At 32.8% G+C, this 19,999-nt stretch overlaps 1 protein-coding gene across 2 annotated transcripts; it reads left to right on the top strand.

The window, feature by feature from the left end:
* On the top strand, nucleotides 1-3,566 carry LOC111897962 (uncharacterized). 2 transcript variants are annotated; one of them, XM_023893912.3, is made up of 14 exons: nucleotides 1-240; nucleotides 815-908; nucleotides 1,025-1,128; nucleotides 1,239-1,291; nucleotides 1,384-1,456; nucleotides 1,608-1,669; nucleotides 1,764-1,832; nucleotides 1,942-2,047; nucleotides 2,220-2,290; nucleotides 2,585-2,685; nucleotides 2,779-2,874; nucleotides 2,970-3,037; nucleotides 3,110-3,155; nucleotides 3,286-3,566. In XM_023893912.3, the coding sequence occupies exons 2-14, from the start codon at nucleotides 864-866 to the stop codon at nucleotides 3,385-3,387; spliced, it is 996 nt and encodes a 331-aa protein (XP_023749680.1). In that variant the 5' UTR covers nucleotides 1-240; nucleotides 815-863; the 3' UTR covers nucleotides 3,388-3,566. The 2 variants fall into 2 exon arrangements, with proteins under 2 accessions (XP_023749680.1, XP_023749679.1); XM_023893911.3 differs by having other exon boundaries at nucleotides 2-240; nucleotides 815-892.
* The last annotated feature ends 16,433 nt before the right edge of the window (nucleotides 3,567-19,999 follow it).

Raw genomic sequence — 19,999 nt, 5'->3', positions numbered from 1 at the left:
AACAAACATCAGTATCCTCCTCGTTTCGTGTTCGTTCAAATCACCAAATGCTTCAAATAAACTTCCAAAATTCTCTTCCTCTTCCATCCCCAATCCCTCCTCAATTTGCGTCATTATCGCCTCCGTCTCCGCCGTTCTTCCCGGTGCCGCAGTCCAATCCCTGAGATGACGTCGGGATCTCTTGCAGCCGCCCAGACTCCCACACTCCGGACGGTTGTCATTCCGTTTACGCAGCTTAAAGTAAGTTTTATCGTTTACAATTCCGCTTTTAACTTCCATAAAGGTCAGAGGTTCATGTAATTTTTTATTGGTAAGAAAGCGAAGTAATTAAGGAAGTTCTGCTACTTAATTAGAATTAGAATGAGATAATTGGATCATCAGGTAATTTTACATATATTGCTTCTTCAAATCTGATTATCCTGTCTGTAAATTATCACAAGCCATGATTATAATCGGTTATCACCAAACAATTTTACCTGAAAGTCGCCATAGTAAATTTCTTAGATAGCCAGAAAGTAGATTTATCTTATGGATTCAAATCAATATAAGATGATGGGAAAATAGTTGATTTTGGCTCAATAATTGGTAGAACAGGAAATGTTACATTTTCAATAGCATTGACTATTGAGTGGTTTAGTGTGTATTGTTTTTATTTTTTAATAAGTCATATTGATTAGAATCAATAAAGAAAGATCAAGCATCTCATCAAGATTCTGATCTTAGTAAACTGATAAAAATTTGTTTGAATCTTGTTTTTATTTGTTTATTATGCTGACCCTTGTTTTTGTTTGTTAATTGTTACCCATGTGAATAGGATAAAGATGCTGATCTGTCCATGAAAATTGAAGAAGGATTTGGACCAGATGGATTGGGAATTATATCAATATCTGATGTATGAAAGTTTAGTGGTATTTTTTGCTAATTTAATCTGTCAATCCGCTTATAACCACATAACTTTCATCGATTTTGCATTTTATAAATGGCATTAAATTTGTCATCTGAAACTGCTCTACATTTTGTGTAGGTTCCTGGGTACACTGTATTGAGACAAAATCTTCTAAATCTTGCTCCTATTTTAGCCAAACTTCCTGAAAAGGTGAAGAAGGATCTAGAAGATCCTCAAAGCAGGTTACCACAAACAACTTGTATATTTCAGAAACAATGTATTTATCAAATTTTTATTTTAAATTTAGGAAATTGCATATCTCTAAAATTTCACTACATTTGTTCACATATAGATATAACTTTGGATGGAGCCATGGAAAAGAGAAGCTTGAATCTGGAAAACCAGGTGTGAAGCATACAAATTTGAGATAAAACCATAATATAAAGTATAAACTTTTATAAAAGATATTTGATGGTTATATATTAATAATTATGCAGATCTGCTAAAAGGTTCTTTTTATGCAAATCCATTATTAGACGTACCTACTACTGATGCTTTACTACTTCAAAGGTAAAATCTTGATATCCTCAGCCTATTTTGTAGAAGCTTCAATATGAAATTACTCTTTTGCCCATTAGTAATTGTTATAAATATATTGGTCCATCAGTTAGTTTTAGATCAGATTTTGGTTGCAACTAATCTATGATCCTTTGCTTCACAGGTACCCTGCATACTGTGGATCAAATATTTGGCCTCAAACTGCATTGCCTGAACTTGAAGTCGGTATGTTTAATACCCATGAATCGGAAATTACCATTTTGCCCCTTCATGAGCATTTTAGAATGTTGATATATCTTATCTTTTGCTGTGCATGTAGCTTTTAAAGCTCTTGGAAAGCTTATACTCGATGTCGGTTTACTTGTAGCTTATCATTGTGATAAATATGGTAACTTTCTTTATAATATATCATCCATAATCATATTTTAATTCTTGAATTTATTAATGTTTTTGTAAATCTATGAACTTTTATATGTAACTGTTTCTTTAATGAACAGTGTCGAATGGGATAGATATGCAGTCCAATCAAGGGATTGAGCAGATTGTGTTCCGTTCTCGGTGTCATAAAGGTCGTTTGCTGTATTACTTTCCTGCTGAAAAAGGGTAAAATAGTCTTTTCACATCTACACGTTTACAAGTTTATTACAACATTACAAGTATCATATAAACAAGATCCACAAAACAAAAATGTTAAAACCCCTAATGAAATAGGGCATTTGGGCCAATCTTGATGTGTAAACATAACATTTATTTATTTTATTTAAAATTTTTGTAGTAATGATGTTGATGATAATGACTCCATGTCATCATGGTGTGGCTGGCATACAGATCATGGTTCTCTCACTGGTACACAATTTTTTAGCAATTAATTTTTATTTTGTAATCTAGTTAATTTATTTATAAAAAAGTTTAAAGCATTTAACAATTTATAAGTGTAAAAACGGTTCCATATTTAGTCTTTTTTTAAAATGTTTAGCCATGTTTTTCTAGATTACAACCATCAACAATAAAAAAAAAAAAACAAACTCTCCTTAAATGTTAACATATTTCAATGATGTATTGAAAAAATTTTATGTTGATAAATTGAGTTAAAATTAAATTTTTATATTTGTGTAATGTTTGGTTGAATTCAAAATGTAGGTCTCACGTATGCCATGTTTACCAAAGACGGTGTAGAAATACCATGCCCCGATAATACTGCTGGTCTTTATATCAAAACAAGAACCGGTCAAATAGTCAAAGTATATATATTATTTCTTTCTTTGGCAAAAGACGGAAATGCCCTTCTCATTTTTTTTTTTGTTGAAATAATAATTTGGTATATTTTGGATTAGGTGGTGTACAAGGAGGATGAAATTGCATACCAAATTGGCAACATAACCGAAATACTTTCAAGAGGTCGTCTTTGTGCAACACCACATTGTGTTCGTGTATGTTCACATGACTTTTTTTTTTTTTTTAAATTATTATTATTTTCATTTAGCTCAATGTAGAAATGGAAATGCAAAATTTATTTTAATTGCAGGCACCAAAAGGAGAAAAAGCAACAGGACTTGAAAGATCAACTTTTGCATTTTTTATGCAACCTGACTGGTAATATCGCCTATAAATTAACATTCGTTAGAATATAATTTGATGCTAATTTTTTAATTTTTTAATTTTCAGGGATGAAAAACTTAATTTTCCGGAGTCTGGACATGTCAATCAGGAGGTGAGTAATAAGTAATAACCAATCCTTTTGATGTGAATGCTACAATTTGGTGAAAATTTCAAAGTAGAATGACTTAATAAACGAAAGTTGTGCTATAATTTTTGTTTTTGTTTTATTTTTTATAATACAGTTGATACAAGCTAATGAATTGCTTACATTCGGAGAGTACACAGAGAAGCTCCTTGACAAGTATTATCATCTGAAAAATGTAGATACACCCGCTACAGTTTAATGTGTCAGATTTAATAGCTTAGATCTTCTTTATTAATTTGATGCAACTTTTTCATTATTTGGAATCTGCTCATATAATGTGAAAAAAATGACGAAATGATTATGGCTTCTATAATATACTTGTAATAAGATTGAATAAAAATAATGTAAATCAATAACATTTTATTATTTATAGTTTCATATCCTTGTACATTTATCCGAAGGTTTCCTAATCCGGTGTTTAGTTTCAAATCCTTGTACATTTAATTACTCGGTTGTTTTGTCTCTCTCTCTCTCTCTCTCTCTCTCTCTCTCTCTCTCTATATATATATATATATATATATATATATATATATATATATATATATATATATATATATATATATATATATATAAAAGTTCAAATGAGAACCCCTAAAAGTTAAGAACCCTAAAAACCTCTAAACTTAAACTACAAAATAAGATCTTGATTATTTTTCTTGCATCCAAACACTCCCACTCAACTCAAACACAAACCCTCCATCTATCATCATCAACTACCACCATTGCCGCCACCTACTGTCGCCACCACCTACTGGCGCCGCCACCTACTGTCGCCACCACCTACTGGCGCCGCCACCTATCGTTGCCACCACCTACCGACGTCGGTTCTGGCCATCGTGCCCATCATATTCCAGCATCATCTTTTCTCCTCATTTTTTTTTGGTGAAACACCACCAGATCTACATCAGATTTGGTGTCCTCCATCTTTTTTTTTCTCTCGATCTCCATGAAAAACCACCATATCTGGTCCACCATGACCTATACCAACCATAGATGTATGTCTTCAACCTCCAAAATCTTTTATTTGCATCAGATCTGAAGCGGTTCAATCCAGATTTATGATCTCCGATGTTAGATCTATGATTTCCGACAACAGATCTATGATTTCTGCTTATGGATCTATAATTTATGCCTTTAGATCTACGATTTCGGACGAGATTGACGGACTATATTTGAGATCGATGTTAACAGTTACCATAACTACTGCCTTGCCGGTCTGGTGTAACACCGTTGTAAGGCCCGCATTTCTAGGCTAGACATAACTGATGATGTAATAGTCTAGGTTAACCTTTGCAACCCGTTTCGAAATAATAGAAGTGTATTATTTGAGTATTATGTGTTTTGTGCTTAATTGTGTGTCTTAATTAAATTAAAAATAAAAATAAGCGTGAAAATGAAATGTTAGATAAACCCAATATTGATACATGAAGATGTAGTGATCGTGACGAGGTTTCTGAATATATAAAGAATGCCAAAATCTGAGTTATAACGAAGAAGTTATGACCTGTCGAAGTTTCGTGACAGAACCAACACGACGCTGAATGACGTAAAACACAAATTTACGATAGAGCGAGATTTGGCCTTAGCAATCTAAACGAAAGTTGTAGAGTTCGTTAAACCGAGAGCGTGCATAAAAATAACGTCCAAATCTGACTTCGTATGAGTAAGTTATGATTTTTCTAAGTTTTGACTTAGCGGTATGCAACCCGAATACTCAATTTGAGATCGAGCGGTTTTTAGCCGAAATAATCTAAACGAGAATCGAAGATCTCGTCAATGGTAGTGCAACGGTAAAAAGACAGACGAAAACGAACGTCGGATGAAGAAATTATGAATTTATAACGGAGTTTTCCTGTCCCGGCCTACTAAAAATAATATAATAAAAATAAGTCAAAATTAGCCAACGGATTCTAAACGAGAGTTGTAGAGCATAATCTCACCTACGCGTGGATATAAAGAACGTCAAAAACGAAGCTCATATGCAAAAATTATGAATTTCTAAAGTTCGGGGCGTGAACTCCAAGGCTGTGTCAGAGCTCATGAGGTGAGCATTAGTGGCTCACGAGGTGAACAGATGATGGGCGTCTTCCAGGACAAGTGGCCATAACGAACGCAATGACGTATCGAGCTCACGAGGTGAGCATATGTAGCTCACGAGGTGAGCATATGTGGCTCACAAGGTGAACCTAACATTTTTGCCTTATAAATAGAATTCAAGGGGCAATCGAGTTTGGCTGCTCATCTCTTACTCTCCCACTCTCGATACTTTCTCTAAGCCCTATTTTACCCCCCGAAGCCCCGGTATCATCCCGAGACCCGAAGCGAGTCTCGAAGCACCGAAGATCCCGCGAAGAAAAGAGTTTCCGAGCCGAAGCTCTGCCCGTAAGAATTCCGGTGTGTGAAGATCTTCCAGTTTTACCGAAGAATACTACTCTTAGAGCCGTGGTGCTGTCCGATCATCTTCTGATCAAGTGAGTGTGCGATTACTTTCTTCTAAGACATAAATATGAAGTATTTGCTTTGAAATACGTGTTATGTATATATATATATATATATATATATATATATATATATATATATATATATATATATTGTTGTTTATTTGAAGTGAGTGTATATTCCTTTTCTTCTAACACACTGATACAAAGTATTCTACATAAAATATGTGTTATGTGTTTATACATTATTTCTTTATTTGAAATAAGTGTTGAATAAATGTTTTATACAAATTTTAAACTGTATATGTATTTTTATCTACAAAAGTGTGGGTAAAGCATGGGTAGATAGTTGATGTGTGTTAAAATGAAGAGAGGTCTCGATGTTGTTGTTTTTGATTCAGTTATCTAGCGGAGTTTAGATGATGACCATAGACTTTTCTAGACACTCCCGTGGAACGCTAGCAAGCTTGCAACCTGTAGGTGTTAATGAACTTGGGTGTTCATTTGATGTACTCCATCCCCCTCATGGTTGCCTTATTTGACATATATTGCTGGGAAACCCCCGAATGCATGTGTTGTCGCCCCGATGAAATATTCTTAAACTAGGTCCCTTGTGTCAGATGTTTTAGGGACGTAAAGTGAGGATAACGGGAATGGATAATTGAGTTTTTGTTGGTTGATGAAATTAAAAATAATTATTTATTGTGGGTTGAAAACCTATGTGCTCACCAGTCTCCCAAGCCTGACCCACTCAGTTTTCTTTGTATTATAGGTAGTGGCGCCAGAGCATAAGTTGGATGACTTGTCAAGTTATTTTTGGATTATGGACCTGTTGTTTTATATAACTGTTGTAAGGTCTGTAATGTAATGTTTATGCTTTTGGTCTGTTTATCAGAACATAACATCCCGAGTTTTGTTATATAATGAAAATACATTTTTTTAAGAAATGCTTTGGTAAATCTTATTTTATCATATTTTGTTTTGGGAACAAATTCCACAACTCTTTTAATTAAAGGATTACTCTGAAATTATTTTAAAAGCATAAATTGAACCGGTCTTTTCTGGCCATGATTTTGGGGATGTCACAACCGCCAACTCAATTCCATCCTTCTCTCTCTGATCTTTAATAAAACAACACCATATTTGCATCAGGTATGTTAAACATAGTTTTTTTGTTTTTTTTTTCCTTGTTAAGTTGTGAATTTAATGTTCTAATTTCTCATTTGTTGTTTACTTTTGTCAAACATAGTTTTTTTCTACTAGTAAGTTGTTAATCCATGTTTATTATGTTTTTTTATAATGTTTGCATCAAGTTTTTATTCACTTTATGTTTTATTGTTGTTAATTTGTGAATTGAATTTAAAATATGTGTTATTATGTTAGTGTTTTCTCACATAATATGAATGTTAATTTTTTTAAGCTTTGAACTGTGATGTTTTCATGTTTTAACTATTGTTTAGTTCTATTTAAGTTAGTTACTGTGAATGTGTGAATTAATATGTTTTTATGTTATAAATACAATGAATGAGAGTCCTATATTGATAATTAAACTGTGAATGAGAGTTCTGAAAAGCTCTATTAAACTGTGAATTTATATGGTGCACACGATGTATCTGATTGATTTTGTATACTAAACTGTGAATTTGTGTATTACGTTGTAAATTTTATTCACGACTTAATATATTAAATTCACCTTTAATATATATAAACGTCTTCATATATTAACCCCTAAATATAAGTTTTAATTTGAAAATATGACTATAAATATAATTTTTTTTTTGTCTTAAATTGTGAATTTATTATTTAAGCTATGAATTTTATATATTAAACTGTGAATTGTCTATATTAAGAGTTTTAATTGATATGATTGTTGTGAATTTATATTTTTTGTATGAAACTGTAAATTTATTGTAATAAACTGTGAATTTTACGTATTAAGCTATGATTTTTGTATTTTAAACTTTGAATTAATTGCATTAAGCTATGCATATTTATTTAAATTGTGAATTTGACTATATTAAACTGTGATTCATGTGTTTAAAAATATGAATTGACTGCATTAAACTATGAATTTCTGTTTAAACTATGAATTGACTGCATTTTGCTGTGAATCTTTTGTTATATGTGTTAAAATATGAATGATTTATGTATAATTTTTTTCTAAATTTTCTTATGAATATATTTATTTTTTTGTTGTATAAATTTGTAAGAATCCACTAGTTTTTATAATTGTTTTGCATTAATTTCAAAAAGAGTTAATTAATAGGTTTTATTAGACTGTGAATGTAGTATTTAAGTTGTTAATGCATGACTTTATTTATAGATCTGATTGGAAGAAATAACGACTACCATGTTGATACAGGTGGTTGGCGGCGACATGTGACGGTGGAGTTTGAGTTTTTAACTTCTTTGAATTAGTGAATTATTGTAAAACAATTTGTATTAAGTTGTGAATTTTTTGCATTAAACTATAAAATAACTGTGTAAAGCTGTATTTTATATAAGTTTTGTGTTAAAATATGAGAACATATATGGATGAAATATTAGACTGTAAAAATTATAAGTTTGCTATTTTCATATCAAAAACACAAAAAATTAGGATTTTAACATGTTTAATAAGAGTATCATGTATATATTTACTAATTAATTGACGTTCTCAGGGTTCTTAATTTTTTATGGTTCTCATTTGAACCACTCCATATATATATATATATATATATATATATATATATATATATATATATATATATATATATAGGTAGAGTTGGAATTTAATTTGAATCATGTAATAAATGTATGCATCAATATCTCATTATTATAAATAGGGCGAAATGTAAAAATCTAACCATTTATTTACCAGCATTTAAAAAAATCCTTACATTTTTTTAGAAAAACCGTTATATTTTTATTTACATTTCAGATTTACCAAAATATTCATTTTTTAAGAAGTTACCGGTTGTTTAGTGTCATAACATTTATCTTGTTTGTTTTTAGGTTGGCATGGAAAAAAATAAGCGACATCACTTATTTTTGCTTAAATAAATGGTTTATTTCATATTTTACCTTATACAAGAGTTAACGTCACCTATTTTTGTTTTCATCTTAACCTAAAAACAAAAAAGATAAATATCACGTCATAAAAACTGATAAGTTCTTAAAAAAATCCGGAAAAGTAACTAAAATTAATAGAGTGTTTTTCTCTATATTGTCTTTATAAACAATCATGAGTTGAAATCTAACTAGAAGGAGCACGTTACAAATTTCCTTATCAAAATAACTACGTATTTTCATGTAAGTTGAAAAGTATTGTGTTTGGGTTGTGGTCGTGCAGGTATGACTAGAATTATTTTTTAATCAAGGTTCCTAAGCATTTCCAGAAGTCCAACTTCCAGAATCTTTGACGCTTTGGTCCATTTATCAAAAACTTGTTAATGTTAGTGAATTAGTCCAAAGTCTTTATTTATGTATACATGGGAAAATGATTATCCTAATTTTGTTTTCTATTATACGATTAGTTTATAACCCGCGAAAAATTAAATTTTCATATAAAAAACTAAAAATTATCAATCAATTTTTTTCAAATAAATTATTAATTAAAAAATATTTTTATTAGTTATGTAAAATTATAATCGTTGATTCAAATAAATATGTGAAATGAATTTTCAATATATTTGATATTTTTTTATTTTTGAATTAATGAAAACAATAATATAAAATTTAAAATTTAAAATGAAGAATAAATAGATTGAAAAATATCATCACATTAATTAGTAGGTCTATTAAATTTAGAATAGACAATTAATAGATTGACAAGTGACATCACATTAATTAAGAGACCTAATATGATGACATATAACAAAAAAACTACTCTTTTATTATTATAGGAGATTTATCATTGAAACAATCCAAGCCGGTCAAAACCTAATAATTACAATTTTTTTTGTAATAGTTACAAAATACTTATAAATGTTTTTTATTTAAAAAAAATATTTTACACATCGTTATCATTAAATCACATTTAAGTTGTTCATGTTAGGAATAAGAATTCGAAAAACACATAAATACACGACAAATAACAAAGATGTGAAGAAAAATGTAGAATACAAGTATTTAAAGTGGTTCAGAATTCACATCATCACATTGACTATCCAATCCATTCAACCTACTTGTCATATGAACTTCACATTATCTTTTCTTTTTTCGTTTTTTTATTATTTATTTATTTATTTATTTTTTCTTAACCCATAACACATGGAAACCTTATCTTTTAAATTCATTCAACTCATTCAATTAAAAATATACAAAACAACATATGGTACAAGTCCTTTCATGAAGAGAGAGAGAGAGAGAGAGAGAGAGAGAGAGAGAGAGAGAGAGAGAGAGAGAGAGAGAGAGAGAGAGAGAGAGAGAGAGAGAGAGAGAGAGAGAGAGAGAGAGAGAGATCTTACTGCTTTTGGGTTGAATTCCGAACTATTTTATGATTATCGAACTTGTTCTTGTGTTTCAAACTTATTTTTCGTTTGAAAAATGAATATTTCAAGAAAAAAAATGATAGGAAGGAAGAAAAAAAATATATATTTGAAAAATAGGAAAATATTTGAAAATCATAATTTTCAATAAACAGTAGTATAATTTTCAAAGAAAGTAGTTATTGGAAAAAATTATGAAAATATGGCTATTTTCTAAAACTAATTAAAAAAAAAGGTTATTGGGAGTGAATATTCAATATACTATATAGATTTAATCTTTTAGAAGGAGCAAAAATACATACTTTAACGTAAATCTTATAACATGTAGCCATTGATACATCTAATACATTATTCGATAATAAACATAATATAAATCGGACCTTTTGCTAAGTTGTCTTCTTTGACAAAGCTTCTAGAAGAATTGCAATGTGACAAATTGAGAGTAGGATGAATATATTTTTATGCAATTTGAGTTCCTTAACAATACTGAAGACTCAATAAAATGAGTCAAAATGAAAGAGACATTAAAAAAAAAAAAAGTCGAAGAAAGTGGGAGAACCATTTAACAGCCTATATAAATAAAGCAATTGTGAAGCTATTTTTAACTCATACATTTATAGTTATACCGCTACAGCCTACAACTACTCACCTACTCATTGCCAAGCTGCAACGCAAAAACAAGAATGAAGACTTATTCCTACTTAATCCGGTCATCATCGGAGTACCGTAGACAACTTCGCCGGGAATCCACCGGCCAGCGTCGTTGTTTGATTATAGCGAAGCAACAGAAGACTAGGCTTTACATACTCCGGCGTTGTGTGTCGATGCTTATGTGTTGGAATGATAAGTACGATTGATTGATGTTTGAGGTATTGGATCTGAGATCTGATGAATACAAAAGGTAGGGAACTTTGATTTTGTTTTTTGAAAAAGAATTGATGAGGTTTTGAGATATTCTGATTTGTTTCCCGAGGTCAGCTATGGCGGGAATGTAAGTTGAGAACCATTAGAAGATCTGATCTTTTAGACATAGTTGTTTTCTTTTGTGTATATATACGATATATGAAGAAGAAGAGTATATGAAACTGACGAGTGAGAATTATTTCCATGAGGAATTTGCTAAGAACGGATGAATAAATTGGAAGTAAATATTCATATTATCAAAAAGATAAAAACTGATACTACGTATGTTACGTGTTTAATTCAATCCAAAATTTAACGTTTGATATCTTTTGATACAACTATGGTGGTCACAATCCACCAACACAACTAACACCATCAACATCCACCATTACAACCAAGATCATCATCGTCCACCATCGGTGGGTTGTAACTTCAAAAAAAACTAATTCACTATGGTTTTCTCTATTAGAAATCCAAGCTTTGCATTCTATTAGGTTCAAATTTAACTAATCTTTAAGAATGTTATGAATTTAGTTTCTTAGTCATTGTGAAGATGGAATCATTCTTAAGGTTCATGTACTTGTAACATTCGTATTTTCGGGCTAGAATTTTTAGTCGTTTTAGTAAAAATTAGAATTTTGGAAAAAAGAAATAAAAATAATTAAATATTTTTAAATGATATAAATTATAGAATAAATTAAAATTTTGTGAAAATAAATATTTCTAGGTTGTTAGAAAGTTAACTTTGAGTTAAAACTAAAATCTAAGATATATGGACTAAAACTAGGTGAAGTTTGTTTTAACTTTGACTTGACTTGGGATTAAAAAATTAGAAAATAGATGGCGAATAACTATGAGTGGAAATATACATGTGTTAGTTAGTTATCCACGATACCCCCATGATTCCCCACGATCCACAACCACTGAGTGGAAATATAAAAATATGCCCCCTCATCGAGTACCCTTGGAGGTTGAGCTCGATGAGATTGGTTAGGGTTGCTAGCATCAGCCTTTTGCATTGAGTTAGTTATCTAGTCATATGGTGATCAAAAAGAGAAATTTATGATAGATATATAGACCATTCTTGCCATGTCATGAAACTTTGGACATAAGATAGGGGAGGAGGGGTTCTCTTTCTCTCTTTCATTTTAAACAAAAATTAGAAGTGGAGATATCTAGGATGTAGATTTCTCTAAATTGATGGTGGTTTGGAGATCATTAGTTGATTCCTTGGAGATCTAGTCCATATAACTTCTTTTATACTGCTTGAAAGAAAAAATTTCTCTGTTAAGCTCTCTAATATCTATAACTAAGATTTGAGCTTTAAATCATATTTTACTGATTCATTTAGTGAATCAATGGAGTTTTGTAGTTTCTATTCTTTCCATAGAATATCACTCCATGAACAAATCTCCTTATAACTGCTTGATTGAAGCATTAGTGGATAATTTAGGGATTTCCTAATCGTAGATTTTGATTTGACCATCGTTTGATGAAGTTGAGTGATATCTAGCATATATTTTGAATTAGAAACATTACATCATGCTAATGATTTATGGTATTGCATCTAGTGGTGTCTATTGAGTTCACTTGGAGTTTGTCTTACTTCTAATCATCTTTAATGGAGTTATGAAGCTTTAATGGTAATTTTTAAACCCTAGCCTCATGATTTTCATTTATGGAACCATTTGAATTCAACTTCTGGTTTTACATTAAGTTTGGAAATATATTTGTAAATGTAATTTTAAATGGTTTCAAATCAAATTCATGATGTTGAACTAAGGTTCTAAATGGCGTGAGACATGGCGTGGCGGCAAGGCCAAGCCTCAAGCTTAACGAGCCATGGCGAGCCAGGACGTTTTTCAAGGCGTGATGTAAGGCGGCGATTTTGTATTAATTTAAAATTATATTACCACATAAATATAAATTTATATTAAATATAACTACTTTTTAGAAGTGTTAAATCAATAACTAATAACAAAAAGTTAACAAAAACCACAATACTTGTATCTCCGGTTTGAAAAGACATAACAAAGAGAAAAAAACTGTGTCTCAAACGAAAAAACACGCGCCATAACACGCCATAACGCGCCATGGCGCGTCATATCACGCCTTGCCACGCGTTACGCCTAACAGCAACGTTATGAAGCTTTTCGTAACGGCGAAGCCATGCCTCACGCCATGACGCGCCTTTTAGAACACTGTGTTGAACTCATCTATTGGACTTTATGAGAGTTTTTTTTTTTGGAGTTTTAAGTTCAGAATCGACAAAACACCCATGGTTCCAATGATTTTATTAATGAATAATGTTTTAATTTCTTAATATGTTTGTTAATTGGTATGGATCGAAACTCAAACTAATCATCATTTTCAAGTTTTAAAGTCTCCAATGAAGTTTATGAGATAATCATTTGATCCATGATCCAATCGTATTAATGATGATATTAATGTATTAAAACATATGGAATTTATTTTAGAAAGTAGTCAAATCGTTAAACGTCATTAAAATGGAGTAAAATCGGATTTAACAAATTATGTCTTGATTATTTAAACACACACACACATATATATATATATATATATATATATATATATATATATATATATATATATATATATATATATATATATATATATATATATATATATATGGATCCAATAAGAAGTGAAAAAATGGTAAGAAGGTAAGAAGAAAAAGTAATCAATGCTGCACAAAAGGTATAGTGGTAATCTTCTATCTAAAAATTTATTTATGTAAGTGTTCTTTATATGGGTGGGAGTTGGTCACGGTTCCAATTTTACATAATAAACAAATGCATCAGTTACAAATTAAAAAAGGTATGCGTTTTGTTTTGTTTGTTTGTTTGTTTGTTTTTTTTTGTTTTTTTTTATGGGTTATTTTTTGTATCATCAAGACATAAACAAAAGCAACTCTTATTACGAATCTAATATGTACATCAACCAATTCACGACCAACAAGCTCATATGTACAACAACAAATTAGAAGATTGAAACTATTAAGCAGCATATTCACAAGAAGAAAGAGACGGAAAAGTACACAGGTTTGTGTTTTTGTTTTTTGTAGTGTAATATAATGCAGATTATAAAAGTTATAAAGAGTGGGAAAATCGATTCAATGAAGCAATGTTTAATGATTCAATAGAGTTTGTTATGCTATTCATGTTAGTTGGTCCTGTAAGAAAAGAAGATGACAATTGAATAGCAAAACGGGTGAATCAGTTTTAGTTGTAATAAGTCGTATGGTAGACTGATGGTGAATTGATTGGAGTATATTGTGAACTAGTGTTGTAACAGTTATATCATATTGATTTTGTTAATTTTTGTAAGTTAGCATTTCACTGAATCTGACATAAAACTTGATATGTGTTGCAGATATGTTTGATTCGGAACAAACAAGTATTCAATCTGATGGGGTGCAATGTCTTCAAGTTGTTGAAAAGGGTATGAAGCTTGAATAAACCTTGTCAAGTACGCACTAAAAAGGCACCAATAACATTAATTTTTTGTTTATTTGTTGCAGATATGTGTGAATCGGAACCAGCAAGTTTTCACTTTGATGGGGTTCAAGGTGTACTAGTTGAAAAAACTTGGACACCAAAAACTGAGTTGAAACCATTTGTAGGGCAATTATTTCCGTTGTATGAGACGCACTGTCGTTTTATAGAGAATATGCACGTAAAAGTGGGTTCGAGATACGAAAAGGTACTACAGAGCAATCGAAAACAGGAGATGGGTACTCGCGTAGGTACATATTATGTAATAGGGAGGGCAAGAAAAAAAAAACAAAAACGTTCATTTGATAGTTTGAAAGACCGGAGCAAACAAAGAAGAAATCGGCCAAGTCACAGAAAAGGATGTAAAGTGTGACAACCTGAAATTTCCATTCTGTACAAACGATATCACTTCAATAGAAGTTATAACAGTCACAGTAAATTTCCAGACTTTTTCGTATAAGTTTGAGTAATTCAGGGTTTTCACTTCAGGAAATATTAGGAGAGTGGATGCACTAGGGTTTTGTGCAACACTGTTATTCCAACCCTCTATTATATTAGAGATCATTTCGGGAATAAAATATTTTCTGCCAAAAATCTCAGGACTATAAATAGAATTCTAAACCAATTTCATTCATTATTCACATTTTCAACTAGAGAAAAGCCATTTTCTCTCTCATGGATCTTCGGGTTTTCATCCCAAATCATGAGTACCTCTCTCTAGTAGTGTTATATAGCTCTTAATGTGTTTATAACATAGATTAGATAGCTAAACAACTAGATTTAGGAGTTTACTCCCCAAGGTGTTCTTGGGCGGTAAACTCCTGAAATGATGCCTAGCCTTTCCCCCGTGATATGTTACTACCTTAGGATTGTATATAGGTGTAATTGGGACAAGAAAACAACAAAGAAACACCAAAGTTTGGGTGTTCACGACCCAAGAAGATCTTGGACCGTGAACTCCAAAAACTTGGACCAAAGTGTGCTTTTAATGCACCTAAAGCCTTGGACATTTACATAGAATTACTTCCACTTAAATCAAGGACTTTAACACTTCAAAAACCCCTCTCAAAGAGAGATTATGGCCCTAAGAGGGTGCTTGGGCCGTGAACATCAAATTAAGGCACCAAAGTGTGCCTAAGGCCTTCATTTGCTTTACGTAAAAGTCTAGAACCTATCCTACATGTGTATGAGACTTGAAAGCATCAAAAACACCCTTCCATAAGAGTTTACGACAGTAAAATCAAAGGGATTTGGCCTTTGGGCCGTAAACTCCTCAATGGAGTGTATCTATGCCCTAAACCCTTCCAAGAATTAAACCACTAAGTTGGAATACTTCTAGGGATCATTTAGAACTTCAAAACACAAAATGACACCAAGCTTAGGAGTTTACAGCCGTAAACACAAGGGTTTACGACCGTAAACTCCTTATGTGGGGTTATATGGAGAGTAAACTCAAGTATGGGGTCCTTTGGAACCCTAAACTCACTAGCCTTGTCCCATAACAACTTAGATGCAATCCATAGGGCTTATAACACTTATATAAAGTGTTTATTATGTTCTAGGATGTCTTAACTTTATCAATTAGTAATTTAAGACTAATTGAGTACATATATGTGTGATTATATGTTCATTAGGATCGTAGTGTGTGTACAAGTCCTCACTTGACACCTAACAATCCTACACCGTTCAGTTCATCCAAACCACCATCTACAGGTGAGTTCATACCCCTAAATCAAAGTTTTAGATGATTTTAAATGCTTTAATGGGGGGGGGGGGTGGGGATACAAGTAGAAAACAACATGTTATTAAATCACTCATATGTATTTTATAACTGTGTTTTCATCCAGCAGATTTCACATACTACAAAATGTGATGCATGAAATGGTTTACATCTTAAAAATACTTGGATATCAAATGTATTACTTTTGAAAGGTTTATTTAAAATGACATCAAGTCACTTTTATTATTGTTTCAAAACTCTTAGATATCTTGCAAAACCATTACTTTTACCTTCTTGAACAAGCAATTACCTTTTAGTTAATTATCATAGGGATAGTTAGAAGAAACAAAACATTATTCCTATTACAAGGAATCACACAAGAATCAGTTCATTCATGAGTCAATACCAGTACATTACCTGATACATGAGTACATTTACATATGATTACATGATACATGAGTACGTTTACATATGCTTACATGATACATGAATACGCTTACATGAATACATTTCATGAGTACCTTTACGTAGATACACTTACCTATGTATATTTACATGAATACTTGTATCTCGAATTGCGAGGATGATTTATTAATACCTTCTGTGTAAATCTTCCTGCCTATCCTTAGTACCTCGGGATATCTAGACGGAACCCTATCCCTAGTACCTCGGGATATATGGACGGGACTAACCATTCTGGAACCTAGCTGTTAGCACCAGTGGGTGATGAACATCTACGAATGCCTAAGGTTATTACTTTTATTAGGAGTCAACTTTGGGACTAACCCTTCCTCCGCCCTGCTGCTGCTACAGAGGACAATTGGACAATCTTCGGATGTTCATTAGGTTATATATGTCACGTTAGCCCTAGTACCTCGGGATAACATTTACATATGGCGTGTTAGCCCTAGTACCTCGGGATAACACTTACTTTAGTATATTTTCCTATTTAATTTATTTTGTGATATATTCACATAAACGATAAGTTTAGACTAATTACCGTTTGTAATAGTCAGAAAGAAGGAAAAACTATCATTTTACTAACAAAACATTCGGGTCTTGGTAGAAGACTACATTGTCATAGCAAAACATTCGGGTCTTGGTAAAAGACTACATTAACATAACAAAACATTCGGGTCTTGGTAGAAGACTACATTGTCATAACAAAACATTCGGGTCTTGGTAGAAGACTACATTGTCATAACAAAACATTCGGGTCTTGGTAGAAGACTACATCTCAAACTAATAGGAAATAAGGGATTTCCTAGGGTTTTTCATACTTATATCAACATTTTCATTTAAAGATTTACATGGTATTCATAACAGCTTTTCAAAAACAAGATAATGACACTTAAATACTTATGAATTCACCAGCTTTAAAGCTGATACTCTCTTTCAAAATAACTTGTATTCTCAGGTCACCAGTAGATAGGTGCGATGGCCAGGTTTTGAGAAGACGGAGCACAGACAAGTCTCATCTTTTATTTTGATTGTATATTTTTGGTGTCTTATTACAATGAAAGAACACACATGTATTAAAACTTTAATTATAATGCAATGGATGATGTTGTTGCTTATTTACTACTTTACACTGTTGTGATACTGTACATGACGTCCTCCACCCCGGAATGTTTCCTCCGTTCTTGGTTTTGGGGTGGGACAGATTGGTATCAGAGTATTGTTTATAATGAATATAGTATATCAACCCATAAAAGGTATACTAACTATAAATACATAGGGATTAAAACACTCTGTCTAAGAGTTATACTTCTAAATAATAAAATATTTAAGTAAGTATATGTGCATGTATTCATACTAAAATCAGTGTCACAATGACAAGAACAAAAGTATTACGATTGTTGAATATCACAAGTAAGCCTGGGGATATATGGTCAGTCTTAGGAATGGCCTAGCCTGATCAACTATGCTGGTCCAAGGAGTGATTAGCATATGCCCAAGAATGGTTGTGATGTGGCAATAAGTCTAAAAACTTACCAACACAACCATAAATAAATACCATAGGGGTATTTGGTCTTAGTGTAATTATCTTAGTCAGTTCTTCTATTTAGCTATTTCTTATATCCCTTTTCTCGCGTAGATTTTAATGGCTGGATTTCACCACGGCGATCTGTACTTCCCGAACCAAGGCAATGCTGGTTGGCTAGAGGCAGAACCAGAAGATGATCACCCAATCCCTTTGGATGATCACCATGCTGAGGGTTTTTCCGATAGTTCTGACTCGGAGCCAAAAGTCAACAACCTACCCCCAGCAGCCCAACACCCAAACCTAAACCCCCGTCCTGCATTTCAAGGACCCACACCTCTGTGGGCCACGAACTTGAATACATGGAGCCAGGAACAAGGTCAACCCATTCCCTACAATGGAGACCGAAGTTTCTACAACCTCGCTTAAGGAGGTTCTGCTGACAGAGTCCTACCCATCATGGTTCGTAGGATTTCTCGGAACACAATACTGGGTCAATCAACTATCAATCGAGTCTTGGAGATTGACGCCAACTCTGGCATCAACACAGTCCGCATTCGCCAACTAGAGTCTGCTCATGAAAGGACTCTGGTCCGCAATGCAGCTCTACAAAGAGAACTTGCTGAAACTCAAGCTGAAGTTAGGGAACTTCGAGCTCAGCAAGTGAGAGCTGACGGGCGTATGAGGGACATGAAACGTCTATTATCGGGATCAAGGACTCACGCTAGCAGTTCTCGTCGCCGATAGAATCTCGTCGACTCATCTTTTGGATATAACCTAGTTTATGTAAAAACTTTGGTCTAATTTCCTATCTTTATAAATCTTAGACCTGTTAGGTCTTAATCTAGTTATAGTTCTGTCAAAATTTTCCTATCTTGGTCGATGTGAGGCCTACTTCTAGGCCATTTTCCCAAACTTGTTACATCTGTAATTCCAGTATTATTGACAGATATCTAATCATATGGAAATTATTATCCAAATGCTGTCATCTTCATTTAGTCATTCTATTCATCCTGTTGTTGGGCTATGGGGAGTTAGTCCATGAGACACATTCATTATTCATTTATTCTTATCCATATCCTCATCTTTTAAACGTATAGTTAAAGATGCCGCCACGCAGAAACCCCAAACGTAACCCAAATAACACAACACTGATACCACCACCTCAACCTCCTCAACCACCTCCTCCCTTCGATGTCACTATGTTCCAGGCAGCTTTCACAGCAGCAGTTGCAACTGCTGTGTCAGCCATCAACGTCCCTGTCCCTAGTGGATCGGGAACAGGTGCACCTCCCTCGAACCACGGGGAAAGCCATGGACACCCTTGGGAATGCACCTATAAAGACTTCACAAACGCCAAGCCCCGCAACTTCAATGGTACGGGTGGTGTTATGGTGTTGAGGCAATGGATTGAAAAGATGGAATCTGTCTTTGAAATCTGTGGTTTCCAAGAGGGCAACAAGGTCAAGTTCGCAGCTCGTACCTTCTCTGACAGAGCATTAACATGGTGGAACGGCTATGTTAAGTATCTGACTTTAGTGGTGGCATATTCCATCAGCTGGGAACACTTGAAGGACATACTGATGAGGGAGTACTGTCCTCGAGGTGAAATACAAAAACTCGAGCAGGAACTCTGGAGTCTGCAAATGGTTAGGTCCGACATCTCAACCTATACAAATAGGTTCTGTGATCTGGCAATCCTATGCCCTGACATGGTTGCTCTCAAGAGCAAGAAAATAGAGAGATACATCTGGAGACTGTCGCCCCAAATCCAGTCAAGTG

The sequence above is a fragment of the Lactuca sativa genome, chromosome 5, assembly GCF_002870075.4.
Source record: "Lactuca sativa cultivar Salinas chromosome 5, Lsat_Salinas_v11, whole genome shotgun sequence".
In the NCBI taxonomy this organism is placed as follows: Eukaryota; Viridiplantae; Streptophyta; class Magnoliopsida; order Asterales; family Asteraceae; genus Lactuca; species Lactuca sativa.
Note: the sequence above shows the minus strand (reverse complement) of the source record. Positions and strands in the feature narration are given on the sequence as shown.

Bases quoted from the DNA above. Each gene is read 5' to 3' on its own strand.
- LOC111897962 (XM_023893911.3), top strand. From the start codon at position 166: ATGACGTCGGGATCTCTTGCAGCCGCCCAGACTCCCACACTCCGGACG. The intron at 893-1,024 runs GTATGAAAGTTT...CATTTTGTGTAG, and splicing joins GAATTATATCAATATCTGAT to GTTCCTGGGTACACTGTATT. The intron at 1,129-1,238 runs GTTACCACAAAC...GTTCACATATAG, and splicing joins CTAGAAGATCCTCAAAGCAG to ATATAACTTTGGATGGAGCC.